Source organism: Triticum dicoccoides, chromosome 7A, assembly GCF_002162155.2.
Source record: "Triticum dicoccoides isolate Atlit2015 ecotype Zavitan chromosome 7A, WEW_v2.0, whole genome shotgun sequence".
NCBI lineage: Eukaryota > Viridiplantae > Streptophyta > Magnoliopsida > Poales > Poaceae > Triticum > Triticum dicoccoides.
Window position 1 is genome coordinate 35,427,588 of NC_041392.1, and position 15,128 is coordinate 35,442,715.

The window sequence follows — 15,128 nt, forward strand, 5'->3', positions numbered from 1 at the left end:
TCAACTTCTGGGACACAAAGCGAGACTTTGGCAAAGTCAACTTAAATTCTTTCCAAGTGGTTACTCCTTGCCATCCATTGATGGTTTGGTACATCCTCCACCAAGTAGCAGCACCTCTTTCAAAGAACTGAAGAGTGTGTTGGGTCATATCCTTTCCAACTATAGGGTTATTCTTCATATAGTCCTCCATGTTCTGAATCCATCGGTCCGTCTCCAACTGACTCATCGGTCCAGAAAATACAAGCTCATCTTCATTCATCCTCTATTGGGTCCATGGGTTTGGAGTGAGATAAGAGAAATAGAGAGAGGTGCACACAATACAAACAAAAGTTTTGAAAGGACAGATTTTATGGTGGCTGTCGAAAAACATCAAACAAATGACAGCTCACAATCATCGCATCTAACGTAGGTATATAACAGGGGTTTGGTCTTCTAAAGGTCAATAAATCATCAACTCTTCAAGTCTTGTTCATGCCTCCAATGGCTTCTTCTGATCATGCTTGTCTTTCTCAAGTTCTTTTGCCAGATCAACTCTGTTGACGCGAAGTCTCTCGTGACATTCTTTAATATTTCTGGAGTTGCATTCCAAACTTCTGGGTTTCAACATCCTTGACATGAACCATGATCCTGCTGTCCTTCAGTTCTTAACGAATCTCCGGTATCTTGAGGTTTTGCTCCTCCAGCTTGGCTACCTCAGCTCCTTGGTCCTAAGTTCTTCACGGAATGCTTCTTTGTCGAATACGGCTTCATGGAGCTCCACCTTAAACTTCTTGATGTACTATTCCAGATCCATGTGATACACCGACTAAGGTTAAAACTTCACCTCTTGCTGATAGATGCTCCATCAGCCTTTTACCATCCAATCCTTCCATGCATATGCATGCTTAACTCAGCACGGTGACAATAGCATAAGCGGGCGATAACATCATGGATAGCTGTGTTCTGCTCTTGTCATTTCCATGAGCTATCTCTCCATAGTTGATATCTCCTGCCTTAGGGTTTTCCTTGACAAAACTTTAAGTTTTTAACTCTCCATGCTCCGGTCTTTCTCCGATACACCCTGCTCTCGGGCATTGACAACTTCCATAATCTGTCAAGTTCCATAAGGGTAGCCTTCCTAGGTCATACAAATCTAGGGATCCTTCAGAGCCTTCAAATTATACTTGTCTTCGGTCTTCAACCGTTGTAGTTTCCATTATTCAGATCCACGGAAAATACTCTTCATTTCGAAGTGGTCTTAGTTGTCCGATATCTTGTACTTCTTGGAGTGGTCTCATCAGTTGAATCTTCATGTGGCCAAAAGGGGAAAGGGGTATGGTCTCACTAAAGAGAATTTTTTTGAATAAGCTCAGAAGAGAAGAGAGGTAAAAGGTCTTTTTCTTGAAAGGGAAAGTTGTAGAGAAAAATATTTGCTATGGGCTTGCCAGTTTCTAGGGTCATGTCCTACAGTCAACATGTGCTCTGATTCCATCTTGTAGCGACCCGACCCGATTGGATCAAGTCTCTGTGCTTAAGTGTCATCCCTTGATCGGTATGCTGACACACACAGTACTCGAGGATTTATAGCAGAGGTAAATCACATGTGTAAAGTAACATAAATACTATTACCTCAATCCAAAAATAGCGGAAGTAACAAGGTTGTGGATTCCCATCAACACCAACGGCAAAGTTGAGTGTAGAAATCGTAATCCTAACGTATCACTTACTCGTCATAAGAAACCTGCAACATGAGACGTTGCAGCCCGAAATGGGTCAGTACATTGAATGTACTGGCAAATTCACATCACAGAGAAAATGATGAACAATGGCTATCACTATATGCATATATGGCTGGTGGAAAAGCTCTATGGTTATAATGTTTTTGCGAAAAGCCAATTTTTCCCTACTGCAAAGAAATAAATTTATTTAACTATCATGGTGGTTGTTAAACATTGAGAATGGTTGACAGCATTCTCGATCCCAATTAAGTAACATCATTAAACCCAACAATATTCATTTAAAGTAACGTGATGAGATCAACATGATAATCCAAGAACTAGATACCCAAGATGTACATAACCGGGGACACGGCTAACCATGATTAGTTTATACACTCTGCAGAGGTTTGCGCACTTTTCCCCACAAGACTCGATCTCCTCCGTTGGATTTCTCGCACTACATGGTGTTTGAGAAACGGATGACCGAGACATAGTCTTTGAGAAGCGTTTGCACCTTACGATGGGTAGACCGTACCACCTACAACCCCTACATCTGCTAGTCTACCACTGTAAGAGTTCATACGACTTAATCAACTATGCTAGAGCCCATAATAGCTTGTGGTTGCACACGGAAATTTCTAGCATGAATAATCTTATGATCCCTTTGAGCCTGGGTGGCGGACCGTAGGATGATCACACGGTATATCCCCGGGATCTCCTAGGACAACACTGGTATATCCCCAGGTGTCCGGGCAAGTCCACTGGTATATCCCCAGGGTGCCCCTAGCAATCGACCCAGATGTGTATTTAAGTTGCCACCTTAAGCTGAACCATTAAATAACAATCTCACATCTGTCATGGATTTCACTCATACCCAAACCACGTCTACGAGCATAGCATAGCAATATAAGAAACGCGTAGAAGTAACTTCCAAGGGTTTGATAGTAACAGGGCAATAGGTTCCTACCTCAGTAACTACTTCCCAATACCCACATGTTATCAACCCTACTCATCCAATGTTTGAGGGTTGAAACTAATGCATAAAACTGGGTACGAAAGGGATATGATCAAAGTGTGAACTTGACTGCAATGTCACTGAAGATGATTCGCACTCAAAACTCTTGATAGTTCTACTCGTCACACTCTAGTCAATCTATCATAAGCAAGCAATAGTAACCACACATAAGCAATCACTCAAAAGATCAGAAAGATCGAAGAAGACGATTCGGAAAACATCAAAACCAAGCAAATAACTCTTGCAACATAAAACAATTTCTAACAGTACCAAAAATTATGTGAATTTGGCCTTATTAGAATGTTTAGGTCAAGAGCTTCGATTTGCAAAAAGAATCAACTCAAACGGAGCTACGAAACTCAAGTTATGATCAAACAAAATTTGAATTCAAATCTGATCTAATTCAAATTTTAAACTTTTCAAAAACATGTTTAAGTTGTTTTAATGGATAGAGGGGATCATAACGAAGATGTGAGCGTTGGTTTCGTTGGATTTGGACTAACGAGTAAAAAGTTACGGTGTTTTGAAGATCAGGGGCTATTCTGCAAATAAAATCATCATAGATAGGTCCCTGACCGAAAATAAAAAGAAAAAGGAAAAATCTAAATAATGAACGTTCACTAACTAGTTCTAAACAGAGAACGTTCTCTAAATAGATCTAACTAAAAAAACTAAACCGGTTTTTAAAACAAAAACCGAAGTAAACCTAAACCTAAAGGAAAACCGGCGAACCGGGGATGGTTTTATACCGGAGCAGAAGAAACCGGCCGGTCGGGCGGTGAATCGGGCGGCAGGCGGTTCCGGCGATCTCCAGCGACGGTGGGCAGCAGCTCCGGCGACGGCGGTAGCGGCGCGGAGCGGCGCGGCAGCGGCGTGGAGCAGTGAGCAGTGAGGCGGCGGCGGCAACCAACGGCGGCGGCGATTGCGGGAGAGGGCGGCGGTGCTGGCACATGCGGCGGCGACGAGAATCGGGGAGGGGAGGAGGAGGAGGTGGGGCTTTAAAGGGGTCAGGGGAGGCGAGGGCGGCTTGGGCGAGGGGCAATGGAGGCGGGGCGGCGCCGGACTCCGGGGAGAGTCCCGGTCGGGGACGACGGGGAAGGCGGCGCGGAGCTGGGCCTTGGCCTGGCTTCGGCTGGGCCGGCCTAGTCGGGAATTTTTTTTAAACATTTCCAGAAAAATAAAATAATAAAACAAATTAAAAGAAAATATTATATAGGCATATAATATATCAAAATTTGCAGAAAAAGATTCTCCACGACATGAACATTTTTATTGCATTTAATAAAATACACACAAATTCTAATAATTCAAACAGTGCTACTGGTCTAATAAAATCCAATAAAAATCATTTTAGAAATATCAAAGTGATTTCAAATTATTTTTTCTCCAATTTTCTATTGTAGGGAATCATGTTACCCTATTTTCCATATAATTTATTTTTGGAGAAAAATAATTTGAATAAAACTCAAATAACTCCAAATTGAAAATAAAATTCAAAAGAACTTTGAATTTAATTCTTTGAAACTCCCAACTCATATTTCATATAATTTGAAGAAGTCATTTTATCTTCTCTCATGAAAATCATTGAGCTGCATGAAGTTTCGGAATTGGAAATATTTTCCAAATGAAATTCAAATATTTTCAACACCCCTTGTCATTTAAATAAATGGAAGAAGTCATGTCATTTTCTCTCCAGGGTTTTGTGATGAAAAGAATTTGAATTCTCGGGGATCAGAAAGCAAATATGAAAGTTTGGGAAAGTCCTTTTATTCCCTCTCAATTAACATTCAAAAAGTTTTGAATTCACTCACTTTCAGACAATCAATCAAATCTATCTATTTATTATAACATTCCAAAATTTAGAATTTTGGGATGTTACAGCTACCCTAACATCATAGCACCACACTGCATAAACTTGTGCCTCGCTCTATTGCATGCATCTTTCTTGGATATCAACCCAACACCAAAGGCTTTTGCTGCTATGACCCGTGATGCTCACTGGTCTCTAGTCAAGCACATTCTTTGCTACAATCGCAGCACACCTACTGATGGTCTACGCCTTCGCGCCTCCACCTCCACCGAGCTTCTTGCCTACACGGATGCGGATTGGGCTAGCAGTCCTGACACACGACGATCCACGTATGGTTACTTTGTCTTCTTCAGTGACTCACTCGTCTCCTAGTCCTCCAAGCGGCAGCCCACTATCGCCCGCTCGAGTGCCGAGGATGAGTGTCGTGATGTGGTCAACGTTGTCGTTGAGACTTGTTGGTTGTGTGACCTTGGTTAACTTTGGGTTCTACTTTCGAAGGCTACGATAGTTTTTGCAACAATGTTTTGGCTACCTATGTGGCAGCCAATCCAGTGCAACATAAGCGCACCAATCACATTGAGCTGGATGTTCACTTTGTGCCCAAGAATCCAGTTGGGTCAGCTCCATGTCCTTGATGTACCGAGTACCCAATAGTTCGCCGACATTATGACCAAAGGGTTGCCAACCGCTGCATTCCAGGAGTTTTGTGCCAGTCTTTGCATCGCCAACACCGACACTTCGACTGCATGGGGGGAGGGGGTGTTGTTGAATGTGACATATGTGTAATTATTTCCTATTGATCTTCCTATGATCTCTATCTATATATAGTCTAACTACTAGAGATATGGTTGGGTTATCCACACCAAACTACAATGCACCCACGATGAACAATAAAATCAAAACAACAGATAAAAACAAAACAAAAGGTGAATCTTCATGGCATTGATTATGAACAAATGTTTTAGGTGCTTGCAAAGTTAAGTGGCCCAAAAATATCAAATGAGCTCCAATCAAACACAATACAAATTCTGCTCGGAAAGTGCACATAAGGTTGAGCACATTTTTTTCATAGAGCTCCTCTGATGTCATTTGGCCACCAATTTTTTCAAGAACCTAAACATTTGGTCATAATCGAAGGCACAAAGTTTCAGAATTATTTTATTTTATTTTTCCTATTTTTTTTGATTACTTTTATCGTGGGTGCAATGTCCCTAGGTGTAGAACCCACTCTATTGTACTCATGTATAGGCCCTGGACATCGGTAACAACCCTACATTCTGCTAGTATATATTCATATCGAGATATGCTCCTAAATAGTACAAGAGCTATATCGTTGGTGCGCACGAACGACGGCTCGATCAGACGGGGCGAGGCGTCGTGGAGGGGAAATGAGGAGCAGTACAGGGCACGGGCAAGACGTGGAGGTGTCGGGGGCGTCGTCGTATGGTGCCTTGGTCCTCCCTAACGCCGGAGATAGAGATGACCTTATCGTCTTGGCCCTTACACTATTTAGTCCATTCTATTATATCTATTTGCAACCACCACTATGAACCATTAAGTCGTGCCAAGTCAACCTTACAGGAGCTCCAGTTGTCATTTTTTTTGTTTGAACGAGCAAAAACAACTTATTATAGTGATTTTGAAAAAGATTATGTTTCCATGCGGTGCAAATTCCCCCCAAAAAATGTGAAACCTTGTTTTCTACATGTGATGCCACAATTATGGTGGTTCTGTGCAATTAACTCTATAAAGTGTCACCTCCTCTAGGTCCTTATAAGTTGCAACTTATATAGTTATTTAAGCGACGAACTGGCTGACTGGGAGCATGCGAGTCCAGCGGGAGGCCAGTAGGGAGACGTAGGAGGGCGGCTGAGGGAGGCACGTGAGGCCGGTGGGGGGTAGATGTGCGCGAGTCCGGTGGGTGGCACACGAAGCCAGCGGGAGGCGGAGGCAGGGGAGCATTACTAGGCAGGCACGTTAGGACGACAGAACGAGGGCATGTCCGACGGGAGGCGGACAATTGAGGGAAAGCACTATTCGGCGGCCACAGGAGGCGCACGAGGCCGGCGGCTCAGACTACCCACAGTGGGAGTAACATAGATGGTAACATCACATTTATCTAGGCAAAATAGATGATGTGGTATGTAACTAATGAAGAAAGAGAGGCATATGGTAACATAGCTAGTTACTGTAACATCACACATATCAAGAAAAGATGAGTCTACAACCTAATAAATGAAGTGATGCATGACACAACACATATGTTACTACCCACTGTGGACGTAGTAACATAGAGTAATAACATGGGTATGTTACTTCTCTATGTTACTACCCATTGTGGCTAGCAGGAGTGTCGTGGCCAGGGCCTGAAACATGGAGACAGGCGCATGGTAAGAGTGACTTTTCAGGTTGTTTGCTGATGTGGCATTATTGGGGAGAATATTGTGAGAACGCCAACTCTCCTCCATAGAGGGGGAGATGGTCAGTTTTTTGGTGAGCGCTAATAATTTATTAGAGAGAGGGGAGTTATTGGAGTATGTTTCTTTGGCTCAACTCCCCCAATCTAGGAATGTACTATTGGGGAAAGATAGTTGTTTGAAACTAGCCACAATGGAGAGTACTAACATATACTAGTAACATACACATATCCCCAATGTCATGCAAAGCTTCATTTATTAGGTTATAGACTCATATTGCATTGGGACATGTGATGTTACAGTAACTAGCTAAGTTACTGAAACTACGTCTCTCCTCATTAACTCATTGCACATAAACAAATTTGCTGAGTTTGACTCGATGTTACTGCTGAAGTTACTTCCACTATGGCTAGCCTGAGATGCTGAGGTGACACATTAATTAAAAAAGAAAGACTAAAATTAATATTAATAAATTAATAAAATTTATATCTGTGTATAGAACTTTAAATTGCCAACATAACACTGAAGTTCGGGCACTCACCACTAGAACTAATTATCTGATCTAGTTTGGCTTCTCTCCCTATTTTTCTCTTATTCTCTTCTCTCCATAACTAGGCCACAATATTGACAACATGATATGTGATTATAATCAGAGAGTGGAATAAATGCAACCTCGCTTAAATACAAATTCTGAGGGAGATCTCGCGAAAAATAAATACATGAGTGTGTTTAATGTTTTTTCATCGCTTAGGATGACACGTTAAAAGATTATAATGCATTGGGAGCGCCCGTGGACATCTATTTTCAATAAGATATAAGTCGGGCACCAGGCTCATCTGAGCCCGAGCTCTGGGTTGAATTATTGCAGGTAATATATATAGTAATAATAACAAAAAAATGGAGATGGATAAAATAATAATTGACGGGAGGAGTACTCCAACGTGTATGTACCTACCTCAATCGCCGCTCACCAATGTCACGGGCACGTTCCCTGAGCGCACGGAGCTGAATAGCCGCACGATGCTGCGCCACCATCTTGTGCACAAACCAGGGAAGCCATGCGATGTACCGCCGGAGGCCGCCCCTGGCTAGATGGATCTCGGGGTTGCCGCGGTACAGATACAGATCAATGCAGTTGTTGCTGTCCTGGGCGAGCAGCCGGACCTGGTTCATCCACGTGCGAATCTGCTCGTCGTGCTCGCCGCCGGCGGGTGCCTTCTTTGACAGGTGAGTCAAGAAGCTCTGCATGCTCTCCATCTCCTCCTGGATGAACTGCACGTCGTGCCGGACGCGGCCCAGCAGCAGCGCCTCGTTGCGGATGACGCCCAGCAGGGAGCTCACAGCGCCTGACGCGAGCTCCGCCATGGCTAGCTCCTCCCTCCGCCGGCCGGTGGCTTCGTGTCTAGTTCAAATCGGTTTTACTGGGGCTACAGGCCGACTGGTGATGTACTAATTCTATATGCATCCATGTACGTGGCAAGTACTTCTTCTTGTTCGCAAGCTGAAGGCAAGTATATGTACCTAGCTAGCTTTTTCTCCAAAAGGAAAAGAATACGTATCTTGTGATCAGCATAAGACGTGTGGTTCTATGACACAGATCTACAGGCTGGAAGAACATATGCTCAAGCCGGCATGTCTTGGCTTAGTTTGTTTTGATCAATTCGAGCCGAGAGCCTCCTAATTTGTAGCCCGTTTTCCTAACAAGTCGAGTCGAAGGTGCATCACCTCTTCCCTGATCGCAGTGAAAGACCACACTACTTGAGCCGGAACCTTAATGCCCTTTCCCCTTTGACCATATTTTTTCTAGTCATTTTTTCATTTTTTATCCTTCCACTTTTTTGCAGGTTATGTTGAGAACCGCAAGGACATCCATGAATATCGTGTGCAACCAACGGAAGGGGGCCGCAAGGATTAAATCGGTTGGGATGATGGTTCGGTTATACGATATATGAGAATGAGTCATATAAATATACTATCTATCAGTTCCCTAAGACCTTTTGTCATTTGTATAACATCTGATTTTTACGCTGCTTTAATAAAAATGGTTGTGTGCATAGACCAACAAAGGGCTACCCTTCTTTTCATTAGAAAAAAACCTGGTGGAGGACCGTTGACAAAAATAGTGACTAATATGTTCTTTATATAGTTATATGTTCTAATTTTCATATAATAGTTTTGCTCTTTTGAATACTTAAACTCGCCATCCTCGCTCATAAAGTTAAACCATCCTCACAGGCCACGAGCCAAACGAGCTACGCTTGAGCCGCGAACCGAGCTAGGCTCACAATCCAGCACAATATAAAGTAACTGTGAAGGAAGGACAACCCTGCATGATGACATACGAGGTAGGGGACCCTAAGTCTTTCTTAAAGGAAGTGACAAATCAGAATGGTCCTAGATTAGCATATAGAGAACATCACTCTTTGTCCATCTTTATTTCTTTATCCAACCAACAAAACTCAGGCTAGTGACAGCCTTTAAATTGATTCTTTCTCTTTCATTAAAGTTTTGCTCTCTTGAACTTGTATGCCACGCACAAGCCACGGGGTGCAGTACATGGAGGAATGAGGAACATAGCCGAGCAACATTGAAGTGCAAATTGATCGAGGGTTCATCGGCGGTGCTTGCTGTGGAACTTAGCCAATACTACATTTAAATGTGGATATTTTATTTACTCAAAAAGGCTTTCGTCTCGCTTTATATATAAAGCAACGATCCACAAGCACCACGATACAAACTCACGCCACCACCGCACAGGACACACACACCCAAGGCAACATACAAAGGTGTCGAGCACCACCACACCACCCCACCGACTATCAAGCCACTACATATGTGCGAGGACGAACCGCTTGGAGCCAACGAAGACCTTCAATCCTCCTAGGAGAGGTGGGACATAAAACGGCAGAGCAAGGACTCCGGGATGGTGCCTCCTAGAAGGGAACAACCACTGATAGCCGCTACCATTCGATCACAAAGATCGAGGTTTCACCCGGAGCGACTCGAAGGAGTAAGGACAGCGCGATGAAGCCTTCATGAAGGATATGGTGTCTACGAACGCCATCGCGGTCGGCCAAGACAAGATTGGGCAAGTGATGTACCCCGACACGTCCACCCCTCCGACGCATCCTAGCTCTGCCAACCACCAGCGACCACCCACTCGCGTGGCCATGGCCGCTCACCCGCACCCGAGGCGCAAGTTCCGCCCACAAACGCCATGCCTCCTGCCACCAGGACCGCCGCCCTGCATCCAGACACCCCCTAGACCGACCAAAGTGATCGGCTTTGGACCAAAGGACGCACCCGACCGAAGAGACCGCAGCATACGTCCCGCCTCGAACAACACCAGAGCCGCGTCACACCACACACAGCCAGGGATAGGGGAGGGGGAGCGGACGCATCCTAGCCGGCACACCCTTGTGCTAGCGAAGGTGCCCAGAGCTCATCGGCGCCTCTCATCCCTACAGCCTGCCTCCCCACCAGACACCTCCTGTGTTGCCCCACCTCGGCGGCGAACGCAGCTCCACACGAGGCCACCAACACACACCTGCCCAGTGGGAAGGAGAGTTCCCAAGTGCTGCTAATCGTGAAGGACGCTCACCGAGGAGCCCATCTGCGACGCCTGCCGTCGTCCAGGCGCAGTAGCCCCTGGATCCCGGCTGGTCCGCCCACCGGCCAGCCAATGTTGTGTTGCACCACGACCCAGCGTGGCCATGGCAGGGGTAGAGACCTGCAGCCCGCGGCGCCCGGCCCTAGATTTGGCCTTGACGCCGTCGTCCCTGGCGAGCATGGCGCGCCCGCCACCGCTGCGCTGCCCAACATACCACCTCCACGCCGCCGCCGTCGACCAGCCCTGGCGGGCCGTCGTGCTGCCGCGCCCGGCACCCAGCACGACATGAGGCTCAGGTGAGCCTCCCCGCGTCACACCAACCGTGCAAAGGGAAGAAGAGCACCCAGCCGCCGCCGGTGGCCATCGCGCTCCCTGGCGGCAGCGAGGGAGGGGAGAAGGTGCGCCCTGCCGGCGGCTAGGGTTAGCCTCCCATGCGCCCGCGAGGGCCTCGCAGGAGGAGGATCAGAGGGGTCCTCGTTAGCTATATATTATTTTAATAGTGTACGTCGTCCAGTGTGCTCAAAGCCCCTCCGGATATTTCATTTCGGCTCTCACGTTCAGATAGTCTTGATATCATCAACGACCTACTGCTCCGTGATTCACGTGAGTCGTTGTATCCCGACATGTATTTCCAATTCTTGGAGCGAAGATAATATAATCAACTTCTATCTATATCCTATATATTGTCGTGTCATCTATAACCAATATAGTCCACTTCTGATTATAATAGATCGGCATATAGACAACATCACTATTTCCCTATCTTTGATCCTTTATTGAACCCAAAAATTCACACCAAGTTCAACCTTTAATCAGATTCATTATCTTTCGTTGAAGTTTGCTCTCGAAACTTCTCTGTCACGCAAAAGTCAGGGGTGCAGTACTGGGAGGAATCGGGGACGTAGCTAAACACAGAAGTAATCATGCACAATGGAAAGTCATGGAAGTTACTAGCCAATACATTGAAGTTTGCATGCAAGGTTGTAGTAATAATCTGCAAGGTAGGTGATCTTTTTTTATCAGTTTTTGATGAGATTTTCTTTCGAGTCGGTCAATTCTCGTGTACTCCCTCCATTCCATATTACTCGTCGCTGATTTAGTATAACTACTCCCTCCGTTCCATATTACTCGTCGCTGATTTAGTACAACTTTATACTAAATCAGCGACGAGTAATATGGAACGGAGAGAATACATATGAAAATTCAGAGCTTTTGCCGATTGCCAAAAATAAAGCTACCTGGTGCCTGGTGGTACTTATATATACGCACCCCCTTGCGCATGAACCCACCTCTCTCTATAAATATATTGCAAATGTCATTGCGGACGCCATAGAGACTAGCATCATGTTCGCTAGCATTAATGCTACCTCCATGGCGTGCGTGCATGCTAGGATGCAGTGGCGGAGCCACCTCCGGGCGACCCTGGGCATCTGCCCGGGCTCTGCCCAAATACCTCCATTAAATTACATTAAAAGACTGGGAATTAATCATCAGTCTTTGTGGGCAAATGCCTATGGAACACACCCCTTTGTATTTTGCCCCGGCTCCATGGACGGGCTAGCTCCGCCACTGCTAGGATGGGAAGACACCTGGAATATTATGTTTGCTGCAAAGTGGAAATTGTAGGCTTGGACAACATGACAGACGTACACACCAAGTGCAACCCATAACAACAGAAATCAAGTCAGGAGCAGCAATCTGAGATTTTAAAAAAATTGAGTCAAAGCTATCTGAGGTAAAACATGGCTAGTTCGCAAGGCCCAATAGAACTGATCTCCACCGCCTCTGTGGCATTGGACTCCGAAGTTCCTATATGATGCTAGGCGCCCAACGCGCATCTGCGCCCCAAACTATGCCGGCCCATTCGAACATCGACCTTTCTTTTGTTTTTTTGGGGTCTGCTTCTTTTTCTTATTTTTCACAAAATATTCATGTTTTTTTCACAAATTCAAAAAAAATCGCATTTTCAAAAACGATCTGGAATTTAAAAAAAATCGTTCGTTTCATATTCATAGCATCATGGATATTCATAGCAAGCATACTAACTACATTGTTATCATGCTCATCATTTAAGATTTTATGCCAAATATTTTATTAAATTCTTCTTCTATCAATTGAGCATAATTTTCCTATATGACGCTAGGCGCCTCTGCGGCATTGGACTCCAAATTTCCTATATGACGCTAGGCGGCCGACGCGCATAGGCGCCCCAAACTAGGTCGGCCCATTCAAAGAACGACCTTTCTTTTTTTTTTGGGTCTGCTTCTTTTTCTTCTTTTTTGTTTTGTTTTAGGCGCCCGACGTGCATCGGCGCCCCAAACTAGACCGGCCCAATCGAACAACAACCTTTCTTTTGTTTTTTGGGGGTCTGCTTCTTTTTCTTATTTTTTCGTTTTGTTTTTCATTTTCACAAAATATTCATGTTTTTTTTCATAAATTCAAAAAATCACATTATAAAAAATGATCTGAAATTTCAAAATAAAAATTGTCCGTTTCATATTCATAGCGTCATGGATATTCATAGCAAGCATATTAACAACATTGTAATTCATACTCATCATTTAAAGATTTTATGCCAAATATTTTATTGAATTCTTCTTCTATCAATTGAGCATAAATTTTCTTTCCATCATTTTTCAAGAAAGACATGATAAAGACGAATAATATGGGGCAACCTCAATTCCATTTTTTATGATTTTATTTTATAAACCAAATTAGTGATAAAATAAGAAACTAAAAGATTCAATTGTAAGATCTAAAGATATACCTTCAAGCACTCACCTCCCTGGCTACGACGCCAGAAAAGATCTTGATGTCTACTACATAACTTGTTCTTTTAGACTCGTGTTGAGCCTCGTTTTGTAGCACAGTAGCAAATTTCCGTCAAGTGGATGACCTAAAGTTTATCAATCCATGGGAGGCGCAGGATGAAGATGGTCTCTCTCATACAACACTGCAACCAGATAACAAAGAATCTTTTGTGTCCCCAAAACATCAAATACATTGATAAATTATATAGGTGCACTAGTTCGACGAAGAGATGGTTATATAAGTGTAGTAATGATAGTAGATATTGATTTTTGTAATAGGAACAATAAAAAACTGCAAGGTAGCAAGTAAGAAAAGTGAGTATAAATGGTATTGCAATGCTTTAAAATAAGGCCTAGGGTTCATACTTTCACTAGTGAAATCTCCCAAGAGTGCTAACATAGTTAGATCATATGGCAATCCCTCAACGTGCGATAAAGAATCACTTCAAAGTTCTTATCTAGCGGAGAATATAAAACGAAATTGTTTGCACGTTACGAAACCAACTCAAAGTTATCCTTTCAGATCGATCTATCGTGTTATTCCTACAAGTGTCACAAACGGCCCAAGAGTTCGTACTAAAGTAACACCATATGATACTCATCAATCAACTCTAATATCATGTAGATACTCCAATGTCACCACGAGTATCTGTGAGTTGATTAAACGATATGCATCAAATAACTTCAGATTCATAATATTCAATCCAACGCAAAGAACTTCAAAGAGTGCCCCAATAATTCTACCGAAGAAACAAAGAAGAAAACGTGCATCAACACCAATGCATAGATTACCCCAATGTTCATAGTTTTAAAAAAATGTGTTTTAAAAAATTATTCAATATTTTTTTAAATGTTCGTGTTTCAATAATGTCCAAATTTTTCAAAAAAAAAGCTTTGCAAATATTAAGAAATGAGCACATGTTTTTGAAAATACTGATACATTGTGTGTTGCATTTTTAGGGGAATTACGTGTTGCTATATTATGCACAAAAAACCCTACAACATGTTTTGATACAGTACGCGTGAAAACAGTCGCTATACCCAGTGTCGCAACAGTGCCACCACAGCTCCACCCGCTGTTGCTATCTGCGAATGGTTCGGCCCAATCGCATTGTAAGCCAGGGCAAAATCCATGCACGGCTTGCCGATGCTGGCCATGGCTACATTTGCAGTTTCCATCCCCTTCTTGAAGGGCTCGCCATCACCTTCTCTCCATGCCCCTTTTGAGTAACAGGGGAAACCCTAGGTCCGTTTTGCCGGATCGGAAGGCGGAGACTCGACATGATCACCTCCATCTTGAAGGCAATGTCTTTGCTTGTGGTGGGCTTGGTGTTAATCGGAGGTTTTGGAAGCCATGTTGGGTTTGAGCTGCTCCTCAAGGTGTGGGCTTCCGGGGCGCAATGTACGACATCGGTAGCATTTCCTCCATGTCTTCTCCCTCCTGTCCGACCATGTCTTTCAACCTACGTGCCGATCCTTTAGGAGCTTGAGGTGGGAGGTACATTGATTCGGTCAGTCATGGAGTCATGATTGTGTGACAGAAGATCCTAGTGTTAGTCATGAGGAGGTCTAGATGCCTTATACCTCGTCTATTTGCCTTGTTGGCTGGAGTTTGAGCTTTGCTGAGTGTAGTGATGTGTTGTATCCCTATCTGCTCTTCCCACACCTAGTGTTATACCCCCTTCTCTTTTGTAAGGTAATTTTGTTTGTCTCCTAACTATCAATCAAATGATACGCAAGCTTTGTGTATTCATGAAAAGATAGTGTAT

At 44.0% G+C, this 15,128-nt stretch overlaps 1 protein-coding gene across 1 annotated transcript in view; it reads right to left on the reverse strand.

The window, feature by feature from the left end:
• LOC119331371 overlaps positions 1 to 8,304 on the reverse strand; it is a 34,043-nt gene extending 25,739 nt beyond the window's left edge. The window contains exon 1 of the mRNA XM_037604533.1: positions 7,895 to 8,304. Coding sequence (XP_037460430.1) covers positions 7,895 to 8,304 — 410 coding nt within the window. The remainder of the gene's footprint in view (positions 1 to 7,894) is intronic.
• Positions 8,305 to 15,128: the final 6,824 nt, after the last annotated feature.